This window comes from Oncorhynchus mykiss, chromosome 7 (genome assembly GCF_013265735.2).
Source record: "Oncorhynchus mykiss isolate Arlee chromosome 7, USDA_OmykA_1.1, whole genome shotgun sequence".
Lineage (NCBI taxonomy): Eukaryota > Metazoa > Chordata > Actinopteri > Salmoniformes > Salmonidae > Oncorhynchus > Oncorhynchus mykiss.
The window spans coordinates 7,106,219-7,123,381 of record NC_048571.1 but is presented as its reverse complement, the minus strand read 5'-3'; the positions used below and the strand labels follow the sequence as shown (position 1 = coordinate 7,123,381).

The window sequence follows — 17,163 nt, the reverse complement described above, 5'->3', positions numbered from 1 at the left end:
CTCATCTGCTAGATGCGGGGGTGTTCAGCTCTATAGACTATGGCACTGATGCTGGAGCAGCTCATCTGCTAGATGTGGGGGTGTTCAGTTCTATAGACTATGGCACTTTGATGTGTTGACTTTATTTTATTCAATGCACATTTCCATTGCTTGCTAGTAAATAAATAAATAGGTATTTTACATTTTGGGGGAAGTGTCTGACTATTCATTCATTATTCAACAGCAGTGGACAATGTTGTTCTGGCTCCGAGGCCTATAACGCGCTAATGTTGTCAAACGGACAACTGGCCAATCCTCTCCAACCTGGCATGGTACAGTATCATTTGATACAGAATCTTTTCTTAATTTCTAGACTATTCAACGCTGATCAGGGCCGGTCCTGGTCCATAACCCATCCTAGGCGAGACCAAAACAAAATGAATGCCCTCCTATCCCTGCTAAGTAGAATAGTAGCCTGGGCTACACAGAGACGGCCCGCAATGCTCTTTTATGAATGCACGTGGTAGACTACTGTTTGTAAAACAGGCAATTTACCATTTATCCCTGTCATTTAGTTACATTAATTTCTGTTAATGGATGTATTAATTATAGTAATTTACCGTTCTCATTCTCGGAGTGGAAACGTTGTTAGCAGAGCCCACAACCTGCTACACTTGTGAGAAACAAGTTGTGGTTTATTTCATACCATCATTTACATGCTTCATGTGAGCAATGAGCATGTGTCTGGTTTCTCTGTCCTGTTAATGTAGACAGACTGCACACCTCTGAGCGTTCATAGAAAAACCTGGCCTGCTTCTCACAAACGTTCAATGATGGAAAGGGCCCATTCGGGGAGGTCTGATTCCTGATAGTCTTAACTCACCAACACTAATAAAGCTGAGCTTCTTGGCCTCCCGAGTGGCACAGCTGTCTAAGGCACTGCATCGCAGTGATAGAGGCGTCACTACAGAGCCGGGTTCGATCCCAGGCTGTGTTGCAGCAGGCTGCGACCGGGAGACCCATGAGGCAGCACACAATTGGCCAAGCGTCGTCCGGGTTAGGGGAGGGTTTGGTCGACTGGGATGTCCTTGTCCCATCGCGCTCTAGAGACTCCTTGTGGCGGGCCGGGCGCATGCACGCTGACTTCGGTCGCCGGCTGTACGGTGTTTCCTCCGACACATTGGTGCGGCTGGCTTCCGGGTTAAGCGATCAGTGTGTCAAGAAGCAGTGCGGCGTGGCAGGGTTGTGTTTCGGAGGACGCATGGTTCTCAACCTTCGGCACTCCCGAGTCCGTAGAGGAGTTACAACGATGGGACAAGACTGTAACTACCAATTGGATATCAGGAAATTGGAGAGAAAAAGGAGTGAGCTTCCTCACCTCACACTGCAAGTCAACGAAGTCCGCAGTTGTTTATTTTTACATCCAATTATTAGAATAGTTCCTCACAGTATTTGAAAAATCTTTCCTTGATAATCAGCATTAGTGAAAATTAGACTATGGACATGTTACATGTATTTGTTTCTATAGTAATGATTGTCAATTTCATACTATAATTCATTATTTATATATTTATATATTATTTAGAAAGCCTAAAGGTAGGCCAAGGTTTTATAAATATGTTTTAAGGAAAGGAGAAATATTTGCTTGGTCTGACATACGCTGGTGCCTTTGACTGACCGGTGTGAGTTCACTGATTCTCTCTACAGGCCTGTATGTACCTTTCCTAAAGTAGCCGGTCTGGTCTCCATCTCTTTAATAAGAATCAAACGCTCCTGTCATGATTTCATCATGTAAAAGGCTTATTTTCAGTAGCTTATATTCCACTGCCATCCAATGACCGCTGCAGCAGGGTTTGTGACCTTATGCAAATACTTCGGGAAAAGTGGGAGAAAACTCCTCGGACTTCTTTTGAATGGTTTTGTGCGACAAAATTGGAAGTGTATAAAACAAGGTATATATGCAGAAAGCCGCTGACAGGGTAGGCATTTAGACTCCTTTAATATCGTGCAAATACGAAAATGAGACAGATTATCTACAACCTGGCATTTCTGAATTGTATTCATATTTATAATGATCAAATCAAGGTTTATTTGTCACGTGCGCCGAATACAACCATTATAGCGCTATAAAATACTCCCTTCAATACAAAAGCAATTAAAGTACTTATTCCATGTTCCTTCGTTACCTCTGTGCTGTCGACACATCAGTTCTTTTGTACCACATGAACGTGTTTCCTGAATAAAAAGCAGAGAAATTACACGAAGCCCAGGTCAGGAAATGAACCCGGCTTCCTAAAATGTACTAAAAGAAAGCTTACAGTGAAAGACCTTACAGTGAAATGCTGACGTACAGGCTCTAACCAATAGTGCCAAAAAAAGGTGTGTGTGTGTGTGTGTGTGTGTGTGTGTGTGTGTGTAGGTAAGTAAAGAAATAAAACAACAGTAAAAAGACATTTGAAAATAAGAGTATAAGAGTAAGGCTATATACAGACACCGGTTAGTCAGGCTTATTGAGGTAGGATGTACATGAATGTATAGTTAAAGTGACTATGCAGATATGATAAACAGAGAGTAGCAGCAGCGTAAAAGAGGGGTTGGGGGCGCACAGTGTAAATAGTCCGGAAAACCATTTGGTTACCTGTTCAGGAGTCTTAAGGCTTGGGGGTGGATGTGTCCAGCTAGGGAAGCAGTAACACAGGAGCTGAGTGTGGATGTGTCCAGCTAGGGAAGCAGTAATACAGCAGCTGAGTGTGGATGTGTCCAGCTAGGGAAGCAGTAATACAGGAGCTGAGTGTGGATGTGTCCAGCTAGGGAAGCAGTAATACAGGAGCTGAGTGTGGACGTGTCCAGCTAGGGAAGCAGTAATACAGGGTCTGAGTGTGGACGTGTCCAGCTAGGGAAGCAGTAATACAGGGTCTGAGTGTGGATGTGTCCAGCTAGGGAAGCAGTAATACAGGGTCTGAGTGTGGATGTGTCCAGCTAGGGAAGCAGTAATACAGGAGCTGAGTGTGGATGTGTCCAGCTAGGGAAGCAGTAATACAGGGTCTGAGTGTGGACGTGTCCAGCTAGGGAAGCAGTAATACAGGAGCTGAGTGTGGATGTGTCCAGCTAGGGAAGCAGTAATACAGGGTCTGAGTGTGGATGTGTCCAGCTAGGGAAGCAGTCATACAGGAGCTGAGTCTGGATGTGTCCAGCTAGGGAAGCAGTAATACAGGAGCTGAGTGTGGATGTGTCCAGCTAGGGAAGCAGTAATACAGGAGCTGAGTGTGGATGTGTCCAGCTAGGGAAGCAGTAATACAGGGTCTGAGTGTGGATGTGTCCAGCTAGGGAAGCAGTAATACAGGAGCTGAGTGTGGATGTGTCCAGCTAGGGAAGCAGTAATACAGGAGCTGAGTGTGGACGTGTCCAGCTAGGGAAGCAGTAATACAGGGTCTGAGTGTGGACGTGTCCAGCTAGGGAAGCAGTAATACAGGAGCTGAGTGTGGACGTGTCCAGCTAGGGAAGCAGTAATACAGGGTCTGAGTGTGGACGTGTCCAGCTAGGGAAGCAGTAATACAGGGTCTGAGTGTGGATGTGTCCAGCTAGGGAAGCAGTAATACAGGGTCTGAGTGTGGATGTGTCCAGCTAGGGAAGCAGTAATACAGGAGCTGAGTGTGGATGTGTCCAGCTAGGGAAGCAGTAATACAGGGTCTGAGTGTGGACGTGTCCAGCTAGGGAAGCAGTAATACAGGAGCTGAGTGTGGATGTGTCCAGCTAGGGAAGCAGTAATACAGGAGCTGAGTGTGGACGTGTCCAGCTAGGGAAGCAGTAATACAGGAGCTGAGTGTGGACGTGTCCAGCTAGGGAAGCAGTAATACAGGAGCTGAGTGTGGATGTGTCCAGCTAGGGAAGCAGTAATACAGGAGCTGAGTGTAGATGTGTCCAGCTAGGGAAGCAGTAATACAGGAGCTGAGTGTGGATGTGTCCAGCTAGGGAAGCAGTAATACAGGGTCTGAGTGTGGATGTGTCCAGCTAGGGAAGCAGTAATACAGGGTCTGAGTGTGGACGTGTCCAGCTAGGGAAGCAGTAATACAGGAGCTGAGTGTGGATGTGTCCAGCTAGGGAAGCAGTAATACAGGAGCTGAGTGTGGATGTGTCCAGCTAGGGAAGCAGTAATACAGGAGCTGAGTGTGGACGTGTCCAGCTAGGGAAGCAGTAATACAGGGTCTGAGTGTGGATGTGTCCAGCTAGGGAAGCAGTAATACAGGAGCTGAGTGTGGATGTGTCCAGCTAGGGAAGCAGTAATACAGGGTCTGAGTGTAGATGTGTCCAGCTAGGGAAGCAGTAATACAGGAGCTGAGTGTGGATGTGTCCAGCTATGGAAGCAGTAATACAGCAGCTGAGTGTAGATGTGTCCAGCTAGGGAAGCAGTAATACAGGAGCTGAGTGTGGATGTGTCCAGCTAGGGAAGCAGTAATACAGGAGCTGAGTGTGGATGTGTCCAGCTAGGGAAGCAGTAATACAGGGTCTGAGTGTGGACGTGTCCAGCTAGGGAAGCAGTAATACAGGGTCTGAGTGTGGACGTGTCCAGCTAGGGAAGCAGTAATACAGGGTCTGAGTGTGGACGTGTCCAGCTCTATGGAGCCATTCATAGCAGCCAGTGGATGAAGCTGCCATTCATTTGGCTGTTCTCCTCCGCCTCCCCTGGCTGGCCCAGGATATCAGGCAAGGAGGCCACGAGACGCTTCACTTTTCATGCGCTGAGCTGACAGCTGTGACTTGCGGCGGAATAAAATAACATTCAGTTCCCATCAATATCAGCGTGGGCGGCGGGACTGATGTGGACAGTGGGGTTGGGGGGGCTGCTGGCACGGAGCGAGCTCCTATCACACTGATGTAGCGCCTGCTGCCCAGAACAGAACAGACAGCCTCAAGGACAGACATAACTTATTGGACTATCGTTTAGTCTCAGCTCAAGTGGAAAACGTGACAACTTATCTCTGCTGACAAGATGCCATCCTGGAGCGCACAATTAACCGCCCGGGATTAACAGTCCTCACATCTGCAGCCCCTCCTCCCTCTCCTCACCCGCATCTCCCCCCGACCCAGCCTCCCCCTCCTCTCTCTACATCACTACCTTCACATATCACACTATCCCCTCCCTCCCTCGTAGCATCCCCCTCCTCTCTCTACATCACTACCTTCACATATCACACTATCCCCTCCCTCGCTCGCAGCATCCCCCTCCTCTCTCTACATCACTACCTTCACATATCACACTATCCCCTCCCTCGCTCGCAGCATCCCCCTCCTCTCTCTACATCACTACCTTCACATATCACACTATCCCCTCCCTCGCTCGCAGCATCCCCCTCCTCTCTCTACATCACTACCTTCACATATCACACTATCCCCTCCCTCCCTCCTCTCTCTACCTTCACATATCACACTGTCCCCTCCCTCCCTCGCAGCCTCCCCCTCATCTCTTTACATCACTACCTTCACATATCACACTATCCCCTCCCTCGCTCGCAGCATCCCCCTCCTCTCTCTACATCACTACCTTCACATATCACACTATCCCCTCCCTCCCTCCTCTCTCTACCTTCACATATCACACTGTCCCCTCCCTCCCTCGCAGCCTACCCCATGTCTCTCTACAATCATCCCTCCACTGGCGCCCTCAGTATCTGTTAACTTCTTCGATATAGGGGGCGCTCTTTTAATTTTTGGATAAAAAAACATTCCCGTTTTAAACAAGATATTTTGTCACGAAAAGATGCTCGACTATGCATATACAGTGCCTTGCGAAAGTATTCGGCCCCCTTGAACTTTGCGACCTTTTGCCACATTTCAGGCTTCAAACATAGATATAAAACTGTATTTTTTTGTGAAGAATCAACAACAAGTGGGACACAATCATGAAGTGGAACAACATTTATTGGATATTTCAAACTTTTTTAACAAATCAAAAACTGAAAAATTGGGCGTGAAAATTATTCAGCCCCCTTAAGTTAATACTTTGTAGCGCCACCTTTTGCTGCGATTACAGCTGTAAGTCGCTTGGGGTATGTCTCTATCAGTTTTGCACATCGAGAGACTGACATTTTTTCCCATTCCTCCTTGCAAAACAGCTCGAGCTCAGTGAGGTTGGATGGAGAGCATTTGTGAACAGCAGTTTTCAGTTCTTTCCACAGATTCTCGATTGGATTCAGGTCTGGACTTTGACTTGGCCATTCTAACACCTGGATATGTTTATTTTTGAACCATTCCATTGTAGATTTTGCTTTATGTTTTTGATCATTGTCTTGTTGGAAGACAAATCTCCGTCCCAGTCTCAGGTCTTTTTTCTTCCAGAATGGTCCTGTATTTGGCTCCATCCATCTTCCCATCAATTTTAACCATCTTCCCTGTCCCTGCTGAAGAAAAGCAGGCCCAAACCATGATGCTGCCACCACCATGTTTGACAGTGGGGATGGTGTGTTCAGGGTGATGAGCTGTGTTGCTTTTACGCCAAACATAACGTTTTGCATTGTTGCCAAAAATTGTTGCCAATTTTGGTTTCATCTGACCAGAGCACCTTCTTCCACATGTTTGGTGTGTCTCCCAGGTGGCTTGTGGCAAACTTTAAACAACACTTTTTATGGATATCTTTAAGAAATGGCTTTCTTCTTGCCACTCTTCCATAAAGGCCAGATTTGTGCAATATACGACTGATTGTTGTCCTATGGACAGAGTCTCCCACCTCAGCTGTAGATCTCTGCAGTTCATCCAGAGTGATCATGGGCCTCTTGGCTGCATCTCTGATCAGTCTTCTCCTTGTATGAGCTGAAAGTTTAGAGGGACGGCCAGGTCTTGGTAGATTTGCAGTGGTCTGATACTCCTTCCATTTCAATATTATCGCTAGCACAGTGCTCCTTGGGATGTTTAAAGCTTGGGAAATCTTTTTGTATCCAAATCCGGCTTTAAACTTCTTCACAACAGTATCTCGGACCTGCCTGGTGTGTTCCTTGTTCTTCATGATGCTCTCTGCGCTTTTAACGGACCTCTGAGACTATCACAGTGCAGGTGCATTTATACGGAGACTTGATTACACACAGGTGGATTGTATTTATCATCATTAGTCATTTAGGTCAACATTGGATCATTCAGAGATCCTCACTGAACTTCTGGAGAGAGTTTGCTGCATTGAAAGTAAAGGGGCTGAATAATTTTGCACGCCCAATTTTTCAGTTTTTGATTTGTTAAAAACGTTTGAAATATCCAATAAATGTCGTTCCACTTCATGATTGTGTCCCACTTGTTGTTGATTCTTCACAAAAATATACAGTTTTATATCTTTATGTTTGAAGCCTGAAATGTGGCAAAAGGTCGCAAAGTTCAAGGGGGCCGAATACTTTCGCAAGGCACTGTAATTGACAGCTTTGGAAAGAAAACACTCTTGACGTTTCCAAAACTGCAAAGATATTGTCTGTGAGTGCCACAGAACTAATGCTACAGGCGAAACCAAGATGAAATTTCATACAGGAAGTGTCCCAGATTTTGAATGCGCTGTGTTCCAATGTCTCCTTATAAGGCTGTGAATGCGCCAGGAATGAGCCTACACTTTCTGACGTTTCCCCAAGGTGTCTGCAGCATTGTGACGTATTTGTAGGCATATCATTGGAAGATTGACCATAAGAGGTGCCCGCTTGGTGTCCTCCGTCAAAACTATTGCGTAATATCCAGCTGCGTGCATTTTTCCATTTGGTTCAGAGGAGAAACCAAACTGCCACGAGTGATTTATCATCGAATAGATATGTGAAAAACACCTTGAGGATTGATTCTAAACAACGTTTGCCATGTTTCTGTCGATACTATGGAGTTAATTTGGAAAAAAGTTTGGTGTTGTAATGACTGAATTTTCTGTTTTTTTTCTTAGCCAAACGTGATGAACAAAACGGAGCGATTTCTCCTACACAAATAATATTTTTGGAAAAACTGAACATTTGCTATCTAACCGAGAGTCTCCTCATTGAAAACATCCGAAGTTCTTCAAAGGTAAATTATTTTATTTTAATGCTTTTCTTGTTTTTGTGAAAATGTTGCCTGCTGAATGTTAGGCTTAATGCTATGCTAGCTATCAATACTCTTACACAAATGCTTGTGTTGCTATGGTTGAAAAGCATTTTTTGAAAATCTGATATGACAGTGTTGTTAACAAAAGGCTAAGCTTGAGAGCTAATATATTTATTTCATTTCATTTGCGATTTTCATGAATAGTTAACGTTGCGTTATGCTAATGAGCTTGAGGCTATGATTACGCTCCCGGATACGGGATTGCTCGACGCTAGAGGTTAACAGTCTTCCTCGTTCTCGCCTCTCTCTCGCTCTTCTTCTTCAACCTCTGGTATAAAGAGAGGTTCATTGAGACACTGTTGTGCTCTTTGATAGGGTGATAACATGGTTGCTCACAATGTAAAGAGCTTTGTGATTTCTGTCTGTAAATTAAAAGCGCTCAACAAATGAAATGTGTTATTACCATTAACAGTAAATGCATAATAATATCCCAGCCTTGTGTGTGAAGCGGTCTTCAATAGTTACCACAGCCACAAAGTCATAATTCTGGCTTAACCTCGCCCATGACTACAATTTCTCTTCTTCAAATCTGATTTGAAACCTAACCTTAAACACACTGCTAACCTTATACCTAAGCTTAAATTAAGACCAACAAGCTATTTTGATGGCTGTGGTAACTAGTGACAACAGCGTGAAGCAGACCAACTCTGAGTGAGGATAGTAAACAGGAAGTGGAGGTAAAGTGACTTCCTGTCTGTCGGCTACTTTACGGTAGAAGATCAGAGGATGGCCGTGCAGCTCCTGAGGCATGAAATTCCACAGCCTGGTCTGCCAAATCAAAGACACCTGCTGCTGCCCCCCCCCCACACACACCCACAATGGGCTCTTTCACAGGGCCACTGCACCGCGCACACACACCCACACACACACAAACTACAAATAAGTTTCTTCCTGTTTCCAGTTCTGGAAAACACACAGGACCAGAGGCAAAAGGTTCAGATCACTGAAATGCTGAGATATCCTGACAGGGCTGTCATTTTAAAGCCCATCACCCAATCAAGCTAGGAAAGGCAGTAGAGACTATATTGTTAGCCACTGTAAGAGAGACATGGACAGGGAAAACCAGGGAACAGGGTTGCTCCTGCGTGTGCATTCCTGAGCTGAAGGAGGAAGATGCCTTGCCAGGGACACCCCCCCCCCCCCCAGCCACGGAGGACTGAAAATAGGAACACTATGTTAGTCAGAGGGTTGAAGGTTGGAGCGACTGTGGGCCTCGACCAGCTCAGCCCAGCGAGCCATTAGCCCCACAGCAAGCTGCCTGAGTAGGGAGGAACGCTAGCTTGCTCCCCTTTCCCTCCCTTGTCCATCCCCCCCCGGCTCCTACAGGCCTGGAGGTGTCTAGGGAACAACAGCCTCCTAATGAAACAGACACTCATTAGTATTACTGCTCCCATTGTTCCGCCATTAAGGGGAAACGGCAGCTCAATGCAGAGAGGATAAAGGGGGCGTGTTCACAGAGTAGCAAACAGACCAGAGGCCATCGATGTCATAACCATCCTATATTTATTTAACTGGAGAAAGGACACATATCCACACACTAACAACCCTGCAGCTGTCCTCTCCCGTCCTCAGCTCCACTTACTGGCTACAGGGCTTCTAGTGTGTGGATGTCTTCATCTCTTCTCTCATTCTCCAATAGGACTCATTACTGTCTGTGGCGCACTAGGTCCCTCCACCAATAGGACTCATTACTGTCTGTGGAGCACTAGGTCCCTCCACTAATAGGACTCATTACTGTCCGTGGAGCACTAGGTCCCTCCACCAATAGGACTCATTACTGTCTGTGGAGCACTAGGTCCCTCCTCGAATAGGACTCATTACTGTCTGTGGAGCACTAGGTCCCTCCACCAATAGGACTCATTACTGTCTGTGGAGCACTAGGTTTCTCATCCAATAGGACTCATTACTGTCTGTGGCGCACTAGGTCCCTCCACCAATAGGACTCATTACTGTCTGTGGAGCACTAGGTTCCTCATCCAATAGGACTCCTTACTGTCTGTGGAGCACAAGGTCTCTCCACCAATAGGACTCATTACTGTCTGTGGAGCACAAGGTCTCTCCACCAATAGGACTCATTACTGTCTGTGGCGCACTAGGTCCCTCCACCAATAGGACTCATTACTGTCTGTGGAGCACTAGGTTCCTCATCCAATAGGGCTCATTACTGTCTGTGGAGCACTAGGTCTCTCCACCAATAGGACTCATTACTGTCTGTGGAGCACTAGGTCTCTCCACAAATAGGACTCATTACTGTCTGTGGAGCACTAGGTCTCTCCACCAATAGGACTCATTACTGTCTGTGGAGCACTAGGTCCCTCATCCAATAGGACTCATTACTGTCTGTGGAGCACTAGGTCCCTCCTCAAATAGGACTCATTACTGTCTGTGGAGCACTAGGTCTCTCCACCAATAGGACTCATTACTGTCTGTGGCGCACTAGGTCCCTCCACCAATAGGACTCATTACTGTCTGTGGAGCACTAGGTCCCTCATCCAATAGGACTCATTACTGTCTGTGGAGCACTAGGTCCCTCCTCAAATAGGACTCCTTACTGTCTGTGGAGCACAAGGTCTCTCCACCAATAGGACTCATTACTGTCTGTGGAGCACAAGGTCTCTCCACCAATAGGACTCATTACTGTCTGTGGCGCACTAGGTCCCTCCACCAATAGGACTCATTACTGTCTGTGGAGCACTAGGTTCCTCATCCAATAGGACTCATTACTGTCTGTGGAGCACTAGGTCTCTCCACCAATAGGACTCATTACTGTCTGTGGAGCACTAGGTCTCTCCACAAATAGGACTCATTACTGTCTGTGGAGCACTAGGTCTCTCCTCCAATAGGACTCATTACTGTCTGTGGAGCACTAGGTCCCTCCTCAAATAGGACTCATTACTGTCTGTGGAGCACTAGGTCTCTCCTCCAATAGGACTCATTACTGTCTGTGGAGCACTAGGTCCCTCCACCAATAGGAGAAATGACAGGTCTAGATTGAAGGGACTTGTTTTCCTGTGAATCATCACGTCAGCAAATGAATATTATACATGAGTAGATAGGAGCAGAGAGAATATAATGTGATCTGATTAAAAACAGGCAGGTAACTTACACAAGGCCTGGTGTAAAAGGTGTGGGGTTTAGATAAAGGGTTCGTATGAAGACAGTCTCAAAGCAGCAGACTATTGTTCAGACACAACCGCCCCTCCACAGAGGAGAGTCCTTCAGAAGCCCACGGCCACAGAGGAGGGCAAATAGCCGACGGCCACTACAGAACAACTAATTACAAAGACGTGCTCCTTTTCTTCTCCCTGAGAGCTCTCATTGGGCTGGGCTCTGGGGGCAGAAGGTGATGACTCCTCAGGCCCTGGAGCCACTGGTCAACTAGTCATCCAGCTATCACAACTCATCCCAGTCACGACACAGTGGAGAGAGAGGAGGGGCACCTCGTTAAGGCTCGTTAAGGGGTTGGGTAAGGCTCGTTAAGGGGCTGGGTAAAGGTTATTTATATAAAGAGAGGCTGAGGGGCCGTGATGCTTTCAGACAAGCTCAGAACAGAGCTCTCAACGCCTCCAGGACCCCAACATCCACTAACACAGTTAAACACGGACACACAATACACACACACAGTTATACACAAACACACAATACACACACACAGTTATACACAAACCCACAGTTATACACAAACACACAATACACACAGTTAAACACGGACACACAATACACACACAGTTATACACAAACACACAATACACACACACAGTTATACACAGACACACAATACACACACACAGTTATACACAGACACACAATACACACACACAGTTATACACACACACACAATACACACACAGTTATACACAATAGACACACAGTTATACACAGACACACAATACACACACACAGTTATACACAGACACACAATACACACACACAGTTATACACAAACACACAAGACACACACAGTTATACACAATACACACACAGTTATACACAGCCACACACAGTTATACACAGACACACAATGTACACCCATTTTATTTTAGATCTGCATAAATGAATACTGTGATAGAATGGGAATTGTGAAAATACACAGATTTTAACGTGGTGTTAATTAGCTGGATTAAACAGAAGCTTTGTTAAACTGACAGATGTCAACCTCCATCATATCCCCAATCCACAGATGTCAATCACACTCATTCTAATTTGGCCGTTAAAAAGAAACGGTTTGTGTTCATTGATAAATGGCCTTACAGAAATGTCTGTACAAATAAAGTTGAGTGAAATTGAACTGACTTGCATAAGCTGCCCACAGTTGGCAAAAGGAGAGAACGAGGTGACAGAAGGGTACTAGTGTGGGCATCAGCTGTGTGTGTGTGTGTGTGTGTGTGTGTGTGTGTGCATTGAGGCCCCTGGGAGCCAATGTGATTAGCGTGTTTCACAACTTTAAACGTTATTTCAGGAGAGCAGCGCAGGACCAACGGGCCCAACACACACGGGGGACCTGTCACTCAGACTCATCGTCACGGCGACACACCCTCGATCCGACAGCTGTCAGTCTCAGCGTGCGGCAGAGAGTGTGTGGCTGTGTGTGTGCGTCAGTCAAAGACCAGAGCACGCATGCGCGCACACACACACACACACACACACACACACACACACACACACACACACACACACACACACACACACACACACACACACACACACACACACACACACACACAGATCCCCCAGTGCATGTGAGGATAAATGTGTTCTTGCTAATGTGTGTCTCTGAGTGACCATTAGTTTGATAAACAGTTAAGACAGCATTAGGGGCCTGGCAGGCAGATCAATGGAAGACGAATGAAAGGCCCAGCGGAGGAGGAGAAGGGCCCCCCTGCGGAGCTCTGCTCTCAGGCTGCCTGTACTAAGGCAGGCTCCCCACCGCGGAGCTCCATGTCAGAGCCCATCTGGGACCCATGGACAGGAGGAAAGAAAAGACTGGGTCTGGGGGTGGCCTGATTCCTTTTCAGTCCAGTACCTGGTTCCTTAACGGTGTGTGTGTGTGTGTGTGTTTCCTCATACCTGTGCTGACTCCTGAGTTGGCGATGACGGTGGCCTCGCTCCATTGGTCGGCGGAGGAGACTGAGTAGGATCTCTGGTGCATGCCGTCCCCACGACTGTTAAAGGACACCAAGCTGATCCCACTGGCCATCTGAGAGGCTGACAAACTACTGGTGACAGAGCCTGAAGGAGAGCAAGGGAGAAACCGGGACGTCTATCAGTCAGTTGTCAAACGTATCTTTTGTTGAATGTTCCATCATTTACTGAAACCAACTCAAGGTTACAAAGACGTTTACATTAGAAAGAAAAGTGCTCAGGTTTCCTTAGTTTACAATGAGGACCGACTGGCAACACAACTACATGAAATGGAATGAAGAAATCCTGCTGCTACACCTTCGACTAAAGAGAACCCCCTAATAAATCAAGTTGAACCTCGACCCCAAAGCAAACAACACAATGGATTCAGCTACGTCTACTGCAATAGGCCACACCACAGGGGACATAGTAAGGGCCCTCCCTCACTGTGGCCCCTGGCTCAATACATGTATCTGGATGTGCTGGGGGCTCCACATAAAGCATTAGCATTATAATAGGCTAATGTGACCGTAAACGGAGCCGAACAGAGCAGAGCGCATTTACCGCAGTCAATTACCTCAGTGCAGGGTGTGTGTGTGTGTGTGTTCAGTGTGAAGTTGAAGCGAAGGCTGGGTGTGATGAGAACAGCACCACCTTCGCCCAGAGCCTAAAGCGGCTGCTGTTGCTAGAATACACACTGATACAGTACACTCTGACCCACTGGAGACATGACCGTGGATTGTAAACATACTAAACACACACACACGCAAACATACACACACTCGCATGTACAGGAATCACACACACACACAGTGATCACAAAGGAACACTCGACCAGTAGCCCTCTGCTGAAATCAAACACACACACTCGCATGTACAGGAATCACACACACACACAGTGATCACAAAGGAACACTCGACCAGCAGCCCTCTGCTGAAATCAAACACACACACTCGCATGTACAGGAATCACACACACACAGTGATCACAAAGGAACACTCGACCAGCAGCCCTCTGCTGAAATCAAACACACACACTCGCATGTACAGGAATCACACACACACACACACACACACACAGTGATCACAAAGGAACACTCGACCAGCAGCCCTCTGCTGAAACCAAACACACACACTCGCATGTACAGGAATCACACACACACAGTGATCACAAAGGAACACTCGACCAGCAGCCCTCTGCTGAAATCAAACACACACACTCGCATGTACAGGAATCACACACACACACAGTGATCACAAAGGAACACTCGACCAGCAGCCCTCTGCTGAAATCAAACACACACACTCGCATGTACAGGAATCACACACACACAGTGATCACAAAGGAACACTCGACCAGCAGCCCTCTGCTGAAATCAAACACACACACTCGCATGTACAGGAATCACACACACACACACACACACACACACACACACACACAGTGATCACAAAGGAACACTCGACCAGCAGCCCTCTGCTGAAACCAAACACACACACTCGCATGTACAGGAATCACACACACACACACACACACACACAGTGATCACAAAGGAACACTCGACCAGCAGCCCTCTGCTGAAACCAAACACACACACTCGCATGTACAGGAATCACACACACACAGTGATCACAAAGGAACACTCGACCAGCAGCCCTCTGCTGAAATCAAACACACACACTCGCATGTACAGGAATCACACACACACAGTGATCACAAAGGAACACTCGACCAGCAGCCCTCTGCTGAAATCAAACACACACACTCGCATGTACAGGAATCACACACACACACACACACACACACACACACACACAGTGATCACAAAGGAACACTCGACCAGCAGCCCTCTGCTGAAACCAAACACACACACTCGCATGTACAGGAATCACACACACACACACACACACACACAGTGATCACAAAGGAACACTCGACCAGCAGCCCTCTGCTGAAACCAAACACACACACTCGCATGTACAGGAATCACACACACACAGTGATCACAAAGGAACACTCGACCAGCAGCCCTCTGCTGAAATCAAACACACACACTCGCATGTACAGGAATCACACACACACAGTGATCACAAAGTAACACTCGACCAGCAGCCCTCTGCTGAAATCAAACACACACACTCGCATGTACAGGAATCACACACACACACACACACACACACACACTGATCACAAAGGAACACTCGACCAGCAGCCCTCTGCTGAAATCAAACCGTTCATGGCCTAACAGCTGAGTGAATCATTTGTCTCTCTCTCCTCTGTCTCCCTCCCATCCCTCCCTCCCTCACCTCTCTTTCTCTCATTACAGCTCATGTCTGGAGCTGCCTGAGTGGAGAGAGGACTCTGATTGCATTAATATTCATGACAGTAATTAGTACATGTATTATGGGTCACTGAATATTCATGCTATTAGTTTGGTCCTCCTGGAGCCGTGCGCCTGTGTGTGCGCGTGTGTGTCTGTGTGCGTGTGTGTTGGTGGGTGTGTGTGTGCGTGCATGTTGGTGGGTGTGTCTGTGTGCGTGCATGTTGGTGGGTGTGTCTGTGTGCGTGGGTGTTGGTGGGTGTGTGTGCGCGTGTGTGTTGGTGGGTGTGTCTGTGTGCGTGGGTGTTGGTGGGTGTGTGTGCGCGTGTGTGTTGGTGGGTGTGTCTGTGTGCATGGGTGTTGGTGGGTGTGTGTGCGCGTGTGTTTTGGTGGGTGTGTGTGTGCATGCGTGATGGTGGGTGTGTCTGTGTGTGTGCATGTTGGTGGGTGTGTCTGTGCGCGTGTGTGTTGGTGGGTGTGTGTGTGCATGCGTGATGGTGGGTGTGTCTGTGTGTGTGCATGTTGGTGGGTGTGTCTGTGCGCGTGTGTGTTGGTGGGTGTGTGTGTGCATGCGTGATGGTGGGTGTGTCTGTGTGTGTGCATGTTGGTGGGTGTGTCTGTGCGCGTGTGTGTTGGTGGGTGTGTCTGTGCCTGTGTGTGTGTTGGTGGGTGTGTGTATGTGTGTGTATATTCATCCCCTCAACAGTATGGTTTATGGTTCATTGTTTGATTGTTTTTGTTGAAGGTAAATTACAACAAAATACTGCAGGGCCCATAAAGGCCCACAAGGGACGTGTGTATGTGGGACGAGGTGTCTATGTGTGTGTGTGTCTCTCACCAGGGCCACCAGGTCCCAGCTGCAGACTGCTCATGTCCTTGGCCAGGCCGTTTGTCTTCGGGCTGGGGACAGCGGCACAGGTAGACACCGCTCGGGGAGGCCTCTTCCCTGGGACCTTCACTGTGGTCCTCAACAGATCTATCTCCTTCCCATGGACGTTCTGCATGTAGTCCTACAGGAGACAGACAGGGAGACAGTCTGCTATCAATACACACTTATAGATTAAAGATAAATAAGGATTTGTTTTATAACTAATGACAAGGGGGTTTGTTCAGAATACAGAGCTGCATTGTTGTGGGTTACATAGTTCTGATATGTACAGGCCTAGCTACCTATAACAACATAACTACATGTAAATGTAGGAGTCATTAGGGAGGGGTTAAGCTACTTGGCAGCATCCGTCCCTGGAGACAACATAACAGGTTTGTGATTCCAGTGGGCTTGACAGTTGGTGTTTACAGGATCAATATTAAACTAATAAAAGACTGTAGTCCTCATTAAAAATGATGGTTTCTTTAAGGCAGCAGTCCCTGAAGTGTGTGTGTGTATCTCAGACAGGGAGCACACTGAGTAGGGGTCAGTCACCCCTCTCAAACATGAATGAGGGCTGAGACCATGTGCAGAAACAAAGCTCTCTCAGACTCTCACACCCACTGTGACACAATCAAAGACCATTCTGAACCAAGCGGAGGAGTGTGTGATTACGTTCAAGACTTTGTGTGTGTTCATAATCATGTGTGTGTGTGTGTGTTTTAATAATGTGTGTGTGTGAGGGCTGAGAGGCAAGGAGCATCCTGAGAGGCTGTC

The 17,163-nt window shown here is 47.2% G+C and overlaps 1 protein-coding gene across 7 annotated transcripts in view; it reads right to left on the bottom strand.

Moving 5' to 3' along the window:
• The window catches only part of LOC110527298 (arf-GAP with GTPase, ANK repeat and PH domain-containing protein 1), a 249,244-nt gene that overhangs the window by 60,853 nt on the left and 171,228 nt on the right, over positions 1-17,163 (bottom strand). For all 7 annotated transcript variants that reach the window (XM_036982303.1, XM_036982301.1, XM_036982302.1 and 4 more), the window contains 2 exons: positions 16,357-16,528; positions 13,144-13,305 (listed from right to left, as the gene is read on the bottom strand). In XM_036982303.1, the coding sequence (XP_036838198.1) occupies positions 13,144-13,305; positions 16,357-16,528 (334 nt within the window). The remainder of the gene's footprint in view (positions 1-13,143; positions 13,306-16,356; positions 16,529-17,163) is intronic.